General features: G+C 32.2%; 1 protein-coding gene across 1 annotated transcript in view; it reads right to left on the bottom strand.

The window, feature by feature from the left end:
- Positions 1 to 20,536, bottom strand: part of LOC148278707 (uncharacterized) — a 117,922-nt gene that overhangs the window by 23,526 nt on the left and 73,860 nt on the right. The window contains exon 2 of the mRNA XM_088230983.1: positions 12,609 to 12,837. Within this exon, the coding sequence (XP_088087109.1) occupies positions 12,609 to 12,837 (229 nt within the window). The remainder of the gene's footprint in view (positions 1 to 12,608; positions 12,838 to 20,536) is intronic.

Below are 20,536 nucleotides of genomic sequence, written 5' to 3' on the forward strand. Positions count from 1 at the left end.
AGAAAATGGAAGTTTTGGAAAATGCCGAAATAAATACAGAGCTTTTGATCAATTGGCTGGTTTAAGTGGCCATTTTACACACTGTGAAACAGTCATCATTCTGCCTATGTTAAAACATCAGAATTTTCTCTAGACTTTTGTGGAGTAAAAAATCTAAAACCTTTATTGATGTGGTTTAGATTCATAGGCAATGCCTAAAAATACTCTTAAATTTTTATATTTGTTTTTATACCAGTTAGTACAATTAACAACCCTTTTATTTTTTTGTTTTCAAACAAAAAAACCATCACGCCATTTCCCCGTAGGGGTAGGCAGAGAAGATAAAATGCCATATCACTCTGTCTTTGCATGCATACCTCGCTTCCTCTACATTAATACGTCTTCTCATGCACGCACGCCTTGACATACCCATCTTATTATCCATTAGTATTTGATGGACTTGATCGTGAAATGTCTTTCTTGGTCTTCCTCGTTTTCAACATCCATCAACATTCGCATTGTAAATCTTTTTAGCCGTTCTTTCGCTATCCATTCGCTCTACATGTCCAAACCAACGCAGCACCCCTTTCTTGATTCAATCGATAATGCATGTCTCAACCTTGCATAGTTCACGGATCTGGATATTTGTGCACCTATCATACATAGTTTTACCACGCATTTGCCTGAGGGATCGCATTACTTTCATCATTATTTTTCCAAATCTAAACTTCGCTCCCATAAATTTATTTACATTTCAACATATACGAGTATTAAGCTTTTTTCATATTTATTTTCTATTGCATATATACATGAATCATAAAAATATTTTTTTAATTTTATTGGTTGGTTGGAAGAAAGTGCCATTTGGCAATAAGCCCCCCACCAATATACAATTAAAATTATGTACAAAAAGTTAAATTATTAATTTTAAAAAAAATATTTATCATTTTTTCTTTTTATTGTTATTAAATTTATCAGACTGTGATTTTTTTTCTTATTTGTTTATATTTCCATACATATATTATTTACATAGAAATATAAAAATACACTTTAGAAAAATACATCTTAAAATTAAGCTATGACATAAATTGGAAAAAATGCCCTTAATTATTAATAATATAAATATAAATATGGTATGACATGAAAAGAAAAGAAAAATAAAATAAAAACCAAATTTACAAATGCTGATATTACGAAGATATGATTTATTTGCAGTATGCATTTTTTTTTTTTTTTTTGTTTTTTTTTGTTTTTTTTAAAGAATGTGTCTATCGGTATCTATTCCCTCATTCTTGTATGTGTGTTGACTACACAGCACCGCACTAGAACGCGCGATTTTTTTTAGCATAGCGAGGGAAGGGTTAATCATTAATCTAATTTCAATTCGTTCAATAAATATATTTTAAAAATAATAATCTGACATTGTGAATTTAGTTCACGAATGCCATAATTGATTTACATTCGAAAAAATGTGATTGCTCTAATTATCAAACCGCCCCTGCTCGGGAAACGTACCTAATGCAAATGTAATGCGATTTTAATAAGAGTTTGCGTTTTAGTCGCTTTTACTCCTTATATTAAACACTTAAATACTAAAAATATTTTTTTTTTAGTAATGGACTAAAACACCCTGCCGTGGACATTCTACGCTAAATTAAATGCGTTGTACTTTGTAAAATTTTGTCCGTGAACGAGCGGGTGAAAAATTCATACAGTTTTGTCTGAACCAGGATCGTTGGCCCGTATTACAATGTAGCACAAAGCACAAACAAATAAAATATAAACTTATTTTTATACTTTTATATATATACACACACACATACATACACCCATGCGCATACACATACATACATTCATAAAAACATAGACAAATTATTTATGCGAAATTCCATGGTTGCCATCTATAAATATATTTTTTTTAATTATTCCTTATTTTTATATTTTATTATCGACATCCATTAAGAATCTCCAATCCGTGGCAGGCATCAACTTTTCTGACTCCCTACGACCAATGTCATGAAAGAGCGAGGTCAACACCTTCCGCAACTGGACAACACTCCCGTCTTTCCACGATTCTGGTAAAAGGTTATAGACCTTTTTGCCTACGTAATAGTGTTGTCTCGATGCCAGAACAGTGTTGACCCCTTCACTTAGTATCAGATCCCTATTAGAGTATCTTGTATTATGGTTGTGGTTGACGCTCGGGTAAATGTCTCTATTTATGTGTGTAACCACTACCGTTCTCAATATATACTGTTGAATAATATTCAGTACTCTGAATTATTTGAAGAGCAAGACTTGTTCTTGGATTTGATCAACTTTCGCAAGTATCTGAATCATGAGATAATCTTGTGGCTGTTAATAAACATTTTCCCAAATGAGATAATATTTCCAAAATAAAAGACATGATTCTGCTACTGAATTACGAAATTTTGAGAAAACAGATTATATTTAATTTTATTTATTCTTGTATTCTTTGAAGGGCGGTAAGCCGTGTATTATGATAAAAAAATATCTATCTTTAATTTTATTTACAAAGTAAAATTATGTTTTCCGTGTAAATATTTTGTAAACACATTCAACTACCATAAGGTTACCGGCAAAGATACTTCAAATTTTCATTTAAAAAAAAGGTGGTGCTGTTTTATTTTCTTAATTATTGTTTCTAGTTTTTTTTATTTGAATATTTATTTATTAACCTTTACGGATTACATTCATTTTACAAAAATAATATATAAAATGTTTTATTCATACTTTGTTGTATAATATTTTTTTTTACATCTTTTGAAAAGTTTCTCCGAGTCTTTTGTTTAGATTTGTCTGGTAGTTTATTGTATAATTTCAGTCCCCGGTTTATTGTCTCACTGTCCTTATCTCGTTTTGGAAGCTTGTTTATAATATTTTTCTGATATTCTCGTATTGAGCCCATGTTGACTACAATTTTTTTCAAGTTTTAGTTCTTCGTCTACAATTACATCAGTGGCAAAATTATTATAAATTTTAATTATTCTAGTTTAAAGAGTTCATTCGTATACATATTCACTAACATATTATGGCTTTTTAGGCTGTGCCCGTGTTGAAACATATTAATAAATTAAAATAATTAATAATTTCATTAGATACAATACAAAAAAAATAACAATATTTTTTTTTAAAAGCAATCCAAATGTTTTTATATTTTTATTTTCTACTTAAGTACCTTGAATTATATAACTATATAAGGACATTCAATCCATCTCATCTTCACATTCGTTTGAAACTGCCCTAACAAGGCGAAAAAATTATCACAAAATTTTTGTTTTTATATTTTTTATATTTGTAAAAATAAAATAAAGTGTTCTGTGGACTCAAATCGGTGTTTGATTTCTAATATTAAAAGTTTATAAAATTGATGGGTAGTTAATAAATTTATTTATTTATGTAGGTAAATGAAACCAGTTTTTTCCACTCTGACAAAAACAGAAAAATAACTTTAAATATTTTTTATTCAACTTCTTTTGATGCAACTGGACTTAAGTGGATCAGAACGTTTGGGATGATTATCCTCTAAATGGTCCTTAGACTGGCAAATTATCACCTGTATAACACCGCCAGGTACAAAAACTCAGTCAATTCAAGTGGGTTACCTGGCGGCGTGTTTGACTCACTCTAAGCGACGCAGAAGCTACGAGTTAAAAAAACGTATTCATTTTGCCGGCCTAATTATTTAGTATATAAACTTAAATGGGCTCAGATTTAATATCATTTGAGCTTTCAAAAAAAAATATTTTTTTAAATTTTTTGAACCTGTAGCAATTGCACAGAAATCTTTAATCCGAGTCATTTAAAAAAAAAACATCTCGTTATCCAAGTGACTTGCTCTTCAAAGAATTCAGAGTACTGAATATTATTCAACAGTATATATTGAGAACGGTAGTGGTTACACACATAAAGAGAGACATTTACCCAAGCGTCAACCACAACCATAATACAAGATACTCTAATAGGGATCTGATACTAAGTGAAGGGGTCAACACTGTTCTGGCATCGAAACAACACTATTACGTAGGCAAAAAGGTCCATAACCTTTTGCCAGAATCGTGGAAAGACGGGAGTGTTGCCGAGTTACGGAAGGTGTTGACCTCGCTCTTTCATGACATTGGTCGTAGGGAGTCAGAAAAGTTGATGCATGCCACGGATTGGAGAACCTTACTGGATGTCAAAAATAAAATATAAAAAATAAGGAATAATTTGAAAAAAATAATATTTATAGATGACAACCATGAAGTTTCGCATAAATAAATTGTCTATGTTTTTACGAATGTATGTATGTGTATGCGCATGGGTGTATGTACGTATGTGTGTATGTACATGTGTATATATGTGTATATTTATATATATGTGTGTATATATGTGTATGTCTGTATGTATATGAATCAAAATGTGTATCCGAATAAGTTTATATTTTGTTTGTCTGTGCTCTATATTAATTCGTTAACTATTATAATATATTAAAATGTAATTGCCTAGCTTGGAACGGGGTATGTACCCTTGTTAGCTGGGCAAAGTGAATATGAAATTGTATTTTGATAAAGAGTCTGAATAAATAAATAAATAAATACACTGGCGCGAAAAATCGGCGCTTACTTAAAAAAAATAATAAAATATATTGCATTTGCCAAATAGTAAATTATAATAGCCCTCCAAGCCCAGTAGCTCGGTCACAAATAACTATCGACGTGCTTAAAAATATGCTTAGCATTTGAGCGATCACAAGGAACAATAATGAACATGCTTAAGTTATCGCAGTCATAAGTCAACGCTCGTGTCGGATTGTTTTTTGTTTTCCTCGTAAATAAATACAGTTCACTGGTAAAAAATCGGCGTTTACTAAAATAATAATACTATATATTTTATTTGCAAAATAGTAAGGAGTATCTAATACAAAACTGAAATTAAATTACAATGACTATGGCGACTGCTTTTCTTGACATTTGGCTTGCCAACCGCCGGCTAAATGCAATAAATAGCATGATAAATAATAAATAAAAATATCAGTTTAAGAATATTTTCCATATTTACACCAGTGAAATTCAAATATGTGATTGCGCAGCTGGATTATACGTCGCGAAACGTAAATATTTTGACATGTACTTTGATTTTTTTTTGCACCACAACAGGCCAGGAGGCCCAATTACAGTGGTGAATTACATCACAGAATACCCAGGCTGGAGATAAATCACATTGTAATTTTTATGTTCTCACCGGGAATCGAACTCGGAACCTTCCTTGCGTGAGTCAAGCGTCTTGACCACTACACTGCAGAGGCCGCCTTAATATTAGGTGTTTACGGATGTTCCATTGCGATCGCGAATACGATAAACAACCATGGTGAGAAGTTGATGTCACGTCGCTTATTAGCACCTAGATAGATATTTTTGATTTAGCTACTGATAAACACACCTGTGATTGAGCCCTGGGGTTCTGGTTATATTTCACACACTGATCTGTAGTCTTCTTCCGCCTGGATACAGAAAACTTAACTTTAGAACCACTTTTAGTGACAATGAACGACTTTATATTATATAACTAACGACCTTTTCGGGTATTCTAAAATCAGAGGTCTTTTACAGAACCTCTATAATCTTTTAATTTCGGACTCACATTAAGAAGGTTAATGATAGAGAAGGTTCGCCGAATCTGACGGATATAACTTTTTTGCTGTTATGAACTTAAAAATTGTTATTTGTTTACTTCTACAATATGTTCTAAGAATTAGAGGAACTCATAGAATTGTATTGAATATAATATCTTTGATATGAATTGATAATAGAGGAAAAACTTTTAGATTTTTTTAGTCACACCTTTTCCTCATCACATGAATATTGTGTATGAAAAAAGCATTTTTTACATGTGCAAGCCAAAGCTTTTTATAAAATCGGATAACTAAAAAACAGCTTTAATTTAAAAACAATTATGTATATTTATAGATATACCTACAAGAGATATCAAAAGAAATATGTATTCTAATGTAGAAAGAACGCACAAACAAATTGGCTCGATCACAGTAAAGCAACAAATAAAATATAATTTAGGAATATTTATACATCATAAAAAAATTAAGGGGATAAATTAAATTAAAAAAATATATAATCAAATTTAACCAACAATGTAATACATATGAAATAAGGAATAAAAAAAACGATAAGATTATCAATGAAGATAAAAACAGAATCTCAAAACTCGTACGAGGGATTGAAGCTGTATGTAAATATATATGTAAATCAAAAAACCTAGTACTTTATATAATTGGTACACATATTATTTATATTTTTATGTATTTCATTGCTTTATATTTGTTTGATTATATATTATACTAGATTATTTATGTTTAAGTAACATGTATTCTTGGCACATATATATACTTTATATTTGTATAATAACGATTTTTAATTTCTTACATTTGATTATCTAGGCATTTATAATTAAGTAGTTTAAGTTTTTCTTTTTTATGTGATTGTTTTATTTATTTATTTATATTTGGATAATTTATATAGCGCCGTTTTTGTGAAAATCACCTCAAGGGCGTTTTATTAGTATAGGACTACATATGCTATATGCTATAAAGATAGAAAATCTCCATCTTAGAACAGGCGGAGCCATGTTAGATGGAAACTATCATAAACAGAGAACACTCCGTTTTCATTTTACATTAATTGGTTTTATATAGATTCCCTGTTATTAAGTGTGTATATTATTTTTTTGCAATAAATTTATAAATAATAATAATATTAATAAACAAAATGTTCAGACAGTTTTAAATACTATGTATTTATGTTTATAATTAATTTATGTTCATCTATCTTATTTATATTACAAAACGCACAATTAAATAACAAAAACCTAAAATAAGTTGTACACTTGTGGAGCAGTTGATTCAATATTGGTTTGGGCGAAAGAGACAATCCATTTTACTTCTACCTAGCTCCACTATCCATTTTTTAAAGTCTTTTCAAACATTTTCTCGTTGCTAATTGTTTTAATAGATTGTGGAAGTAGTTTATAAATTTTATTTAAATAATAATTGGATAATTTGTATTCTCATACTTTTCTTTTATTTATTGACTCTTGCGTGGCTGTGATGTCACACTAGTCGACATAGGCCACAATACTTGATACGTCGGAACAAATCCAACACATACGGTATCACCCAAAAAAGAAACATATTAACTGAATTAATTGATAAACTGTTTTTATCTTTATTATTAAGAAATAATTTTTCAATACTGTTATTTATAATAATAAAAATACTTTAAAGTTTTATTCAACTTTTATTTATAATTATTTTATATTTTTTTACCAGTGACCGGGTTTTGTCGTGACCGACATCGTCAGACTGATGGGAGACTAAACAAATTTCTATGTTACTGTTATTTGTATAAAAATATTTGGTTAAAATTTGAAAACATTTGTGTCTATTTGATAATAATTGTTGATTTCAAGTCATCGGAAGCAATTATTAAAGATATCCTAAATTTATTGGATTTACCAGAAAGCATTGAAATATTTTTTATTAATTGAAAAAATATGTGTTAAGAAATTTTTATAAAATTAGTAATGTTATTTAAAGTTTGTATTAGTTATTAAAATGTTATGAATTAACTATAAAGCATTTATAAATGAACAATTCGGTCGACGTATATCCGCTCAAGAAAGTGGTTCCACGGGACTGAAGCTGCAAAAAAAGTAAAAATTGTTCCCCGACCTCCACCGCGGAGTAGTACGTCTGAAAGAAGGGACAAGATCACAAAGTGCGTGAAGATTGATTAGGATACCCATCAGCATGAAATGGAATCAACAATATCAAAAACAAATAATTAATAATCATAAATAAATAAGACCATCGAGGTTATAAACTCAAATTTGATCCACTATTAGGCCCGCTCGGTAGCCAAGAGCTGTTGCTGCTCGCCTGCTGACACCAGATCATTAGACACCGGACCTTTCCCATTCAGTTTATAATGAGCAGAATGACTGGTAGATGGAGTGGCGGTGAATCAGAAGACAAAGTGCCACAGCGGAATAGATCGGCAGCTTAAACACTAAAAACTCGGTGAGTAAATACAGGGGATTTGCCGGCAATCGTATCGTGGCGGGCCCAGACCAAGCTCACGATAACTCGAACAACAGTGGCTCAATCACAAATAACTATCGACGTGCTAATAAGCGACGTGATAACAATTTCTCACCGTGGTTGTTTATCGTATTCGCGATCACAATGGAACATCGACGCCCCTTCTTTATTTACATTTAAGTCAAGATTGAAATGTCACTATCTAAATGTTTAAATTGTTCCTTTATCCTTCTTCTTTCCTTCCTATCCCCTCTCCTTTCTTCATAGTATGGTGTTAATTTTTTTTTTGTCAATCTTTGTTTTTATTTTTTGTATAAAATTGTACGATTCAATGTGTCCATGTATTTGTAATTTTCTCAAACCAAACGGTTTGGGTAGGTAGGAAGAAATTGCCTTAAGGCAATATGCCCGCCCATATGTATATGAGGGTACTACTTGCAAACCCGGCAAAATCCAAAATCTAAAAAAAGTGAGATTCTAAGAGAAACTTGTTCAGAATACAATTTTTTACAATAATTATAACATTGTCAGTACAAAATACGGCTTAATTTGTAAGAACTTGACTTTTAAATTGTCTTGTTTGTTGCAAACATGGCAACCTCTACTTGAGTATTGTAAAATTGGAATGTATAATTTAAATTTATTATTTCTCTACAGTTTCTTGACATAATCATGCTTATGTCAGCACTGCTTACGTGTAAAATATTTACTGATTATAATAAAACAATTGTTTAAAAAAAGTTGAAGTCAAGTATTATATCAGTTTATTGCGATTTGCTCAAAATAAAGAAAGATGGAATTTGCCGGGTTCGCAAATAGTACCCTCATATATGTATTGTAGTGGAGTGGCAATATCCATAAAAAAAAATATTGAATGTACCTACCTATTGTATAAACATTTTTGTTAACTATGTATTTGTTTTTTATATTGGATTAAATAAAATATAAAAAAATTATACAAATATAATGTTTTGTTTTTTAATCAACTTCCGGCAGCCATAAAAAAACTCCACAAGTGCCAATGTATTTAAGAAAAATGTTTGCAATTGGTTGCTGCACATCGATAGGGACGAGGTTGTCAATTTTATTAAAGTTCGAGATTAGCAAAAGTTTACAAATCTGCTTTCCTTTCATACTTTTATTTGCTTTTTATATATATTGATAATTTTATGTTTTTTTCATTATGTATTTTTGTATAATTTAATTTAGTACGTACTATTATTTTGCATATTATTTATTGCTCCTATTTCTTATATTTCTTAGTGAGTTTCTAGAGAACATATCTCAATTATCATTTCAATTATGCTTTTAAATATATATTCTTTTTCTGTTGATTTTAATGATACTCTTATTTTGTTTTTTTTTAATACTACTATATTTTACTATTATTTTGTTGATATTTGATTATGTGTGATTCTCAATTTGTATAATTTATATTTTAAAAATTATTTCTGATTATCTTTTTTGCATTGTATTCTTTGGAATTCTATTATTTATTACATTTACCTTTTTTTCTAGATTGTTATTCTATGTCATTATAACTCGGTAGTCAGATGGCAGAAGGGACCATCTGTAATTTTCAAAAATGTTCAGGAGAGCCGAAATACGTCTCAATTTCAAGACTTTAATCCACTAACTAAAATATTTTAGTGTTGCTTTTCAATAACAAATTACCATTATAAATGACGCTGATTTTTTTATTTTTTTGCTGCGTGTATTTACTGAAATATTAATTATTTTTTTTGAAAACTAAAACATGGACAAAAATACAGATGGTCCCTTCTGCCATCTGACTACCGAATTTGATCTAATTCATTTTACTATGTATTTTTATTGTTATTTACTGTGGCTTGACATGGGCATAGCCTAAAAAGCCTTAATAAGTTCATTAATATTTAAACTAGTGTTATTTTGAATGAATAAATAAATAAAGTGTTAAATAATAAATATTGTTGAAATACCACGTTTTTCTTCTGAATTCGGCAGGCGCCATGGCGCAATGACTGCGCACTTTCGCCGGTTTTTTCGGGGGTCCTCGGGCCGGCGGGCCTTCAGCTCGCACCGATCCCGGTCTACGAGACCCGCCCGACTCTCCATGTCCCTCTCCTGCTAATAACACGGCTCTCTAACCTCCGCGGATACTTCCACGGAGCTATTAGGCCGCGGACCCTGGCTGTCGCTCCGGGCTTTGTAAGCAGATAGGCCCGGTGCACTTATTTGTTTGATAAAGACTCGAACCGCTACTGGTTTTTACGCCTAGAAACGAAGAAGCGATTTCGACATTTTTTTAAATAATCGTTGTTACAGATCCGAATGAGAAAATCGTGAAATATTCTCAGCCGAAATCGCTAATCAAAGTCATCGTTTCGTACGTTCGTTTGGCTATTTGTACGTTGTATTAATATGCAGAAACAATATTAAAAAAATAGATATTTGTGTTATCGGGTGCAGTAAGGTCAATTCTATGTTCTGCTAAAAACAGCCAGACCGCTTTCATACAAAAAAAACTGTAATAATCACGTGCGAAGGTTTTCACGGTCACTGTTATTATTATTATGGATAACTTAAAGCGCCATTTTTGTAATAAAATACCTCATGGGCGCTTTACATAGTGATTCCATACTCTGGTGTTCAAAATAATATTTTTTACATCCTTTGAAAAGTTTGTCTGAGTCTTTTGTTTTGTTTTGTCTGGTAGTTTATTGTGTAATTTCCGTCCATGGTCTATTAGTCTGGTTGTCCTTGTCTTGTTTTAGAAAGTTGTTATTAATATTTTTCTGATATTCTCAAATTATGTCCATGTAGACTACAGTTTTTTACAAGTTTTAGTTCTTCGTCTACAAATACGCTAGTGGCTAATTTATGAATAAATTTTATTGATTCTAGTTAGAGAGTTCAGTCATATATAAAATTGCTTAGTTTGTTTGAAAAGATCTCTAGTTGCTGTTAGATAGGGAAGGTCATACACTAACTTTAATATTTTATTTTGTTGTGTTTTTTAGCACGTCTATAGTTATTTGTATTGAGCTACGGCATGGTTAATAAAGTATATTCGATAATTGTTTCCGATAAATGTGATTTTCTAAACAACATACGTCTAACACGAGGTAAAAGAGACTCCATTATAATCATCAAGTAATTCCTAAATTATAACTTCTACAGTCGCCAACTGTTATACAATTACACATCAAATCTGATCAGAACGACTCATCAAATGAACAAATATGATAGCGATTTTAAAATTATAATTAACAAATATAATAATTAACCCTTTTTTTATATCCTGGTGGCCGAGTCTTGGTTCAGACCCGAGGGTATGGGAGCTTAAGCGTTTTGATATTTTTAAGTTTTTTATTTCGGAAATTTCTCCACGTGTGGCGTTTCAAGCTATCGTCCACTTCTTCTCAATCAGTTTTGCCGATTGGTCCGTTCGCGAATTTTTTCAAAACCCTCTTATCATTGGTTGATTTTCATGAACTAGTGACGCGGTTCAAAGTAGTTCGTTTTCATTAAAATATTTTTAATTATTTTTTTCATACATTTTCAAGAAACTTAGAATTACAATTTAATGCTCTATTTTTTACCGCTCGCGAGAAACATTTTTTCTATCTAATTTCCCGTAGGGCTGAAGTTCCTCATTGGAAAGATAAGAGTAAAAGGTGGCTAATGCTGTCAAAATTTTAAACAACACTATACCTAAAATTTATTACAGGTATAGTTCTCATTTATATTTTAAATAGGCTTCTGTGATAAAAAGTGCCCACTTCAAACCGATTATAAACTCCAATAAATCCTAATTCAAACCAAAAATTCTCGCTTCAACATGAGTTTTATATGACTTTTAGAAATTATCTAGACGGTACGCTTAACGATCGTCTGTATTTATTTCCCGATTGACTACAAAGCCGGCTCCTTTAACTTTTCTATACCCACCACTCAGAAAGATAGGGAAAAAATGTAATAACTAAATTTATTGTTTGCAGCGAAAATTTTCAAACTCTTAGGTATTCTTATATGCTAATAGGGCAGAACATAGCGACATTATTTTTTGCATCTAAGCGTTCGTTTTATTAAACTGACAGTTATGTCAGAATTTAATTCGGCTTCAAAATTTACTTAATTCACTCTCTCAAGAAAAAAAGTGCCAACCTCAAAACGAAAAATTGCTCGGTGGAACCAAATTTTTGTCGCTTTTAATGCGCACATAAACGTATCGAGGGGTTCTGGACACGTCGGTAAAAACCGATGTACTTACATCAAAACTTGATGGTGGGAGGATCGATAGCTTATCTTTTTAATCGCTAGAGAGAATTTCTCTTCAACTATACCGTCCAGGTGAAGGTAAGACGTCTTTATCTTTCCACCATTATCGAGGCCCTGAAATCATCCTTCGTAGGATGAATTGCCAATAATAAAAAAAAATATCAATGATCCATTTCCATTCGAAAAGTTTTGAAAAGACTCAGACTCTTGCCACGTGATCCAATAACTTAAATATTTATTTTGATTTTCCTACCTTCTATTTTGGTACCAAGTCTTGACCTGGGTATCCGTAAGTCCTAGTTTAGCCGCCAACTCCATGCGATCCTGCACACTCAGGTACTTCTGTCTCTCGAAGGACTTCTCCAAGGTCTGCAGCTGGTGGTCCGTGAAGGCCGTCCGGGCCTTCCTCTGCTTCTTGGACAGTGGCCCTCCCTGGCAGCCCTTGCCCGCTGAACCGACGTCGTCGGAGTCCTCTTTCCCACCTGAAGATGAAGAGAAAATTGGATTAGAAGAATAACTTCCAGTATAACTATATAAAATAATTGAACAGCGTGAAAATCCAACTCAACACATAGACTTAGCTAGATATATTTATTGCATACCATATAAATATACTCATTAAAAGGAGAAAAAACGAATGTAAACTCTCTTAATTAAATTAAGGTAAATTGATAGGTTACGAGTCATTTTTTTGATTTGTGAATAACTTGTATTATAAATACAAATAGTCTTTTCAAATGTATTCCCGATAGTAAAAAACTTCAGGGGTTCGGAAAATTGGCCTAAAAACATGTTTTCTTTTACACGGTAAAATAAGGGGCATTTAATGAGGAATTTTAGCCTAACTGGAAATCGGATACAAAAAAGGTCTTCTTACGCGCGGTAGAAATAAGAGTATTAAATTATATGGCAATGTTTCTTGAAAATAGGCGAAAAATATATATATATATTTTTAATGAAAACTTTTTTAATGCGTCTTGGAAATCATCTGTGTACTGATTCAAGATGTCTGACGTAGACATCATAAAATGAAGACTATGGTACCTAAGTATAGTCCTTCACCTGACGACGAATAAATGCGATTAGCTTTTTTCTGGATTCAAACATAACAAAATACGCCTAATTTTAAATACTTGTGTTCTATAATTGAGCGCTGTCTTTACATCAATATTATATTATTAACGTGATTGACAGTTTAACAGTGACATGTCAGCTTGACGGCGCAAAGTTGACAGTTTCTTGTCAATATTTGACATATTGGTTTACTGTGTCAATATTTACGGGGGTTGAAAACACTAAGTGCCTGTAATAGGGGTGACTTCGAGTGAAGGAAAACCGGTTAATGTTTTCAGGAAAATACTTTCAGGTATTTTCATGATGTTCTGATTAATATGGTGGAACGTATTTTATTTTTACTTATTTATTATTTATTTAGAAAGCTGTTATATAGGTTTACGCGATTTCAGCTTTGCTCGATTTTCAACTATCGTTATGAACCGATTTTTCGCCTATACATAGCTATCGACCGTCGTCGACATTCATGTTGGCGAAAAATAATATCAAGTATGTTTCCCAAATGAAGGACATTTATATAAACTCCCCTCAAAACAAATATAACTATTTAAATTCAAGTGTACATTTCAAATCAGTACTTCATCATGTACTCATGTAAACCAGAATAATTTCTTCTTTTGTCATCTGTCTTACAATAAAATATAACAAAAAAAACTTATGTTCAAATTGAGATATTTAAGTTGAACCCGATAGCTCCACCCCTATTTAAAAAAGATTGTCCTTTCCAAATTTGAAGGGGTTGCTTTGTAAAGAAATTGAAGAAATATTGCATTGTGCCCCGCCTAGGACATTAAAATTAAAAATAATAATTCATGACCCTTTTGTAGTTTAAACCGGTTATAAGAACAACTTATAAAGCATTGTTTGTATTTAACATTTTTATTATTATTTGGTAAGGTATCCAAAATAAAAATACTTTAGTTGGATTTAATTTTACTTTTTCTTTTGAAATATACTGGAGTGTATAATGTGACGCGTTTCGTCTTGTTAGGGCATTATCAAATTAATTACATATCTATTTACATCATCTTACAGTAAACATAACATTAAAACTCATTTCATTCTTCATATAACTAAAATTTGTAAAATTATACAACTTCTTTAAAATTTCACAATCTTGATTCATTAGCCCACAGAGAAATATTTTCGATCAGATCCTGCTTTACAAAATTTGTAAATAAAAAAATTGATTAACAATATTTTGAGTTTGTCCAAATTTTTTGTAGACAAGGACTGGATTCAACTCCCTGGGGAGCTGTTTATATTAACATATTACAACAGAGATGAAGAACATTTAAGAGAAGGTAATATAGCGTTGCCTAGTATGTAGGTGAAATAATTTAATTAGATGAATCTCACCCGCATAAATAAAGGTTTCAGCTCTTTAACTTCACAAACATCAACAGATGAAAGAATTGAACGAATATAGATGTTCAAATGTCGGCAGAATGGTGAATGTTACACAGTGTGTAAAGTGGCCACTTAAACCAGCCATTGACAGGTCATAAGCCCTGTAGATGCTTAGAGTTCTATATTACCTTCTCTTAAATGTTCTTCATCTCTGTTGTAATATGTTTAAAAAATTGATTCCCCAGAACTAATTAATCTACTTGCTTACCGTGTCCCAGACCAACTAGGCTGTCTGATATTTTCTATATTCCAAACATTAAGGGCCTTATTTATTAGATTTCCTTATACCAGGTTTATATTACAACAACAACAACAACAAACCATCACGCCGTTTCCCCGTAGGAGTAGGCAGAGAGGATAGAACGCCATAACACTCTATCTTGGCATACAGACCTCGCTTCCTCTACATTCATACATCTTCTTATGCACGCACGCCGATTATTCCTACTTTTGACATGTCCATCTTCAAGTATTTGTTGGACTTGATCGTGCCATGTCTTTCTCGGTCTTCCTCGTTTTCTGCATCCATCAACATTTGCATCGTAGATCCTTTTAGTCGTTCTTTCGCTGTCCATTCGCTCTACATGTCCAAACCAACGCAGCACCCCTTTCTTAATTCTGTCAATAATGCATGTCTCAGCCTTACACACTTCACGGATCTCGACATTTGTGCACCTATCATACATTGTTTTACCACACATTCGCCTGAGGGATCGCATTTCGACAGCATTCAACCTACTTTCATCATAAATAACTATACCCGGTTTAACTATTTATAACCGATATAAAAAATAACTTACTTATTAAAATATTTATTACCTAGAATAACAATTTACAGGTTATTTCATACTTATTTTTTTAAACAGTCAACACTGATATGTGCGCGTGCGCAGTAACTTTTATAACAACACAAACAAACGTCAAAGTCGAATTGAGACTACTGTCAGTGTAATCGAGAACATGGAGAAAACCGTTAGAAAAAAAAATCAAAATTTGGAAGAAGAGAAGTTTAAAACGAATTCTATAATTTATTCGTGTTTATTTTTTTATCACAATTAAGCATGAAATAACCTGTGAATTGTTATTATAGGTAATAAATATTTTTGTAAGTAAGTTTTTTTTATATCGGTTATAAATAGTTAAACCGGGTATAAGGAAATCTAATAAGTTAGGCCTTACATCTTCTAAGAGCAACTTTTGTTTTTATGCCTCAATGTCCAGAATGTGTAGATTGGTCGATTCATCACACGACTTGGAATTCTTTGGGATAGATCTTCCGGCTTTTCGTAGATATCTTCGCGACTAAAACAGTGTGGGATGAGTTGGATTGGCATGGTTTAGCTCGAAATCTTATGCATTTAGTTTTTATGTATATATTGTATACCATTATTGTATTGCCCTTGTTTGTCTTCGCTACATAGTTTTATGTTCTTTTTGTTCAGTTTCTTGTATTCACGTTTCTTCATGTAACTGTTGTAATTGGCTTAGGCCGTATATATATAAAAAAATAAAAAATTAAATCAGTCTCTTTTTTATTGGAATCCAATTGAGTTCGTCTCGCATTTTTTCTATTTTATTACATCTCCCTTTCTTTAATATTTCTCACGGCTTTATTTTAAAGTACTTCGAATTTATTTAAATTTCCGTCATTGGCTGGAAATAATACTGTAGAGCAGTTACATATATGTATGTAAAATAATTAAAATTTTCAATGTGAGTTCTGCAGTATTTTTATCTATTTTATTCTTCAATCTACCTAGAAAATATATCTTTTTTTAAAAACATGCTCAAGCACTCAAAGTTGATTTCGAGTTTTGTGTAATTATTTTGATTGAGTTTATATAAACAATGTTTGAGTATGTCCAAATGCTTGCAGACTGGCTGGATTTCCTCCCTAGGGAGTTATTCATATTTAAATTTATTTCAACAGAGAGGAAAAACATTTTTGAGAAGGGAATATGGAAGTCTAGGCATTTAGAGGGCTTATGACCCGTCATTGTGTGTAAAGTGGCCACTTAAACCAGCCAATAACGGGTCATAAGCCCTGTTAATGCCTAGACTTCCATATTCCCTTCTCAAAAATGTTTTCCCTCTCTGTTGAAATAAATTTCAATAGAGTTTATATTAAACTAGCGGACCCGACAGCCGTCGTCCAGCCCGAACGTTGGCTTGCCTGCTATAAGCTTAAAAACCGACTTTCCATTAAAAAGTAGGTATCTAGGTACTTGTTTATGGTTGAATTATAATCATAAAATAATTATTTTTCAAATATAGAATTCTTTTGGCAAATGTCAAACACTTCTCAACAACAGTGGTGCACTATATTCATGAATGAGATTTTCAAAAATGTATTGAATGCCAGTCAATATTATTTTAGTTTTACCGAAAATCCTGTAAAAATAAATAAATCGAAGAAATTATAGGGAATGAAAGGAAGGAATCAGACTAGGATCCATAAAAAGCGAATTTTGTTAGTAAATATTAAAAAACAATCCCTTTTCAAACACGAAAAAACAACATTCTTCCATTTTTTTTGTATATATGCATTCTCGTCGAACGCAACCCTGTTAGATCAATAAATAAAAAGTTTATGCTCCTAACAACTTTATAATAAATTTAATTTAAGATTTTAATACAAAAATAATGCAACTTTTTTCTTATAAATGGGAAAAAAACCGGGGTACACTTTATTCATGAATGCGATTTTCAAAAATGTATTGCACGACAGTTAATAATGTCACAAAAAAACATCATTCTTCCATTTTTTTGCATTTGCATTCTCTTCGAATGTAACCCTGGTAGATCAACGAAAAAAAAAATATGCTCCTAACTTCTTTATTACAAATTTGATTAAAGATTTTAATATTTACGAACACGCGTAGCGCAAAGATCTACATTTCGCTGAAAACCGCACGTAAATCGGTCAAACCGTTTAGGAAAAGTTCAGTGACATCACACGTACAGAAGAATTTTATATAAAAAGATGAACACCTGATGACGGGTAATTCTGAATGCCCGAAACTTGTCATATTTATATTTTACTCGTGTGTGGCGTAGAATAGTGTTTAATTTTTTTTGTGCGTTAAAAAAATTGATGGAGGTGACATCTAACAGATAACCACGCGTCAAATATTATTTGCCTACGCTTTATACTTTAAACCGATACTTTTTCACTACGGATTTGATGAGGTCACGTAATTTTCTGATTGTATAAGCTTCATCAGCACATTGTCAAGGATAAATGTACCTAGGAGCCAAAAAACAAACCCAAGACCTCACAAATACAAAACATCCATTTAAACGACTACTCTTTAGGCCAGGGGTAGGCAAACCTTTCCCTTTTATTTACACTTACCTGTCAGGGCCCGGTTATTATTATTATTATTATTACTATCATGGATAACTTATATAGCGCCATTTTCGTAATAAAATACCTCAAGGGCGCTTTACATAGTGATTATATTGTTAAATTAATTTAATTGAAGCTTTTAAATTTGTAATTTAATTAATACAATATATTTTGTCGTCACGTGCTACGGATTTATTCAAATGATTTGGAGAACAAGTGGGTTTTAAGTTTTTTTCCGAAACATCACTTCACTTTCACAGCCTCGCACCTCTGCTGGGAGAGCATTCCATGCCATGGGGCCTGCGACCGCAAATGCGCGTTCACTAAATTTAGTGCGCTGTTTGCGTAGAGGTATAATAACTTTTCCTCTCGCCGTAGACGTAGCTGATCTAAGCGTGAGACGCCTGTCAGCTAGTTCATCTGGAATGCGTAGTTCTCTTAGATATTCCGGAGCCGCGGAACTGAGCGCGTTACAACGGAAGTAAGCAGAGTTGTCTTCAATGGGGAAGTTAAGTAGTTTTTTATTTGTTAAACTTAACTAAGAAATTAACTAAAGAACTAATTAAGAAATTAACAAACAAACAACCCATCACGCTGTTTCCAAGTAGGGGTAGGCAGAGAGGAAAAAACGCCATACCACCCTGTCTTTGCATACATACCTCGTTTCCTCTACATTCATACATCTTCTCATGCACGCACGTCGATGATTTCTACTTTTGACATGTCCATCTTCAAGTATTTAATGGACTTGATCGTGCCATGTCTTTCTCGGTCTTCCCCGTTTTCTGTATGGAGGAGAAGAAGAATTTGTGTATCTGGGAAGTATGTTTACTAGGGATGGAAAGACCGAGAAAGATATTGAAAGGAGGGTGAGTGCCGGGAACAGGGTGAACGGTGCACCGAAATCTACTTTGCCAAAAAAATGTTTATCGCAAGAGGCTAAACTAGCAGTTTTCAACGGAGTTCTAATGCCAACTCTAATGAATGGAAGCGAAGTATGGAATTGAAAAAAATATGATGAAAGTAGGTTAAATGCTGTCGAAATGCGATCCCTCGGGCAAATGTGTGGTAAAACTATGTATGATAGGTGCACAAATGTCGATATCCGTGAACTGTGTAAGGCTGAGACTTGCATTATCGACTGAATCAAGAAAGGGGTGGGGTGCGTTGGTTTTGACATGTAGAACGAATGGACAGCGAAAGAACGGTTAAAAGGATCTACGATGTTGATGGATGCAGAAAACGAGGAAGCCGAGAAAGACATGTCACGAGCAAGTCAATCAAATACTTGAATATGAACATCTCAATAGTAGGAATAATCGGCGTGCGTGCATGAGAAGATGTATGAATGTAGAGGAAGCGAGGTATTTATGCAAAGACAGAGTGATATGGCATTCTATCCTCTTTGCCTACCAATACGGGGAAACGGCGTGATGTTTTGTTTTTTTTTCTCTAAGTTTTGTGATTTTAAAATTACTCCGCTGTGACGTCTCAAGTTTTCTACGGTGAGTTATCCTAATTGGTGGGTTGACTTTCCGGCAGTCGGAAATGTATCACAACACTCTGTAATTGGTTGATTTCGGAGAACTGGTGACGTCGTTTAACGTAGTTCATTTTTATCTAAATAATTTTTGTTAATTTTTTCGTGCAGTTTCGAGAAACTTAGCAGTACAATTAAATGTTTTAATTTTTACCGCGTTCTTTTAAATCCAATTTTCCGTTGTATTAAACTTCCTCACTGTCTATTAAGTAAAAGTGAATTGGTTTTTTTTAAAACTGAATTCTCAAAGCACTCTCTTAATTAAAACCTATCCAAAATTCCTTTTTCTTCTCTAACTCATATATTGTCCATGCGGTTTGACTGTGGAATCATCTCCCATCCAACATTAAATATTACTAAAGCATCTCTATTTAAATATACCCTTTCTCTTCCTTAATATATCCTCTTTTTCTCTTTCCCATGGAGTACTAGTATTGATTTAAGTTAATTCGTATGTAAATATTGTTATTTCTTGTTTTGTATATTTTATTGGTTGGTTGGAAGAAAGCTCGCCAATGTACAATTTAATTAATGTATAAAAAGTTAAATAAATAAATGTAATAAAAAATATTTAAATAACAGCGGCCTTGGTCAGCTCGCGGGCCGCAGTTTGCCTACCCCTGCTTTAGGGCCAAAAATCATTAACTTGCTTGTTTAGGTGGTCTTTGGAACATCAAATATCCATCAAAGATAAATCGATTAAAAAAAGTATCGTAGAATAATCTCAACATTGGTTCGATTTGTTTTTTCTATGGACTTTTGTAATGTTATTTGATTTCGACAAGAAATGCAATTTCATGCAATAATT

Source organism: Micrasema longulum, unplaced genomic scaffold (assembly GCF_059751315.1).
Source record: "Micrasema longulum isolate JH-2025_06_02 unplaced genomic scaffold, ASM5975131v1 h1tg000838l, whole genome shotgun sequence".
Taxonomy (NCBI): Eukaryota; Metazoa; Arthropoda; class Insecta; order Trichoptera; family Brachycentridae; genus Micrasema; species Micrasema longulum.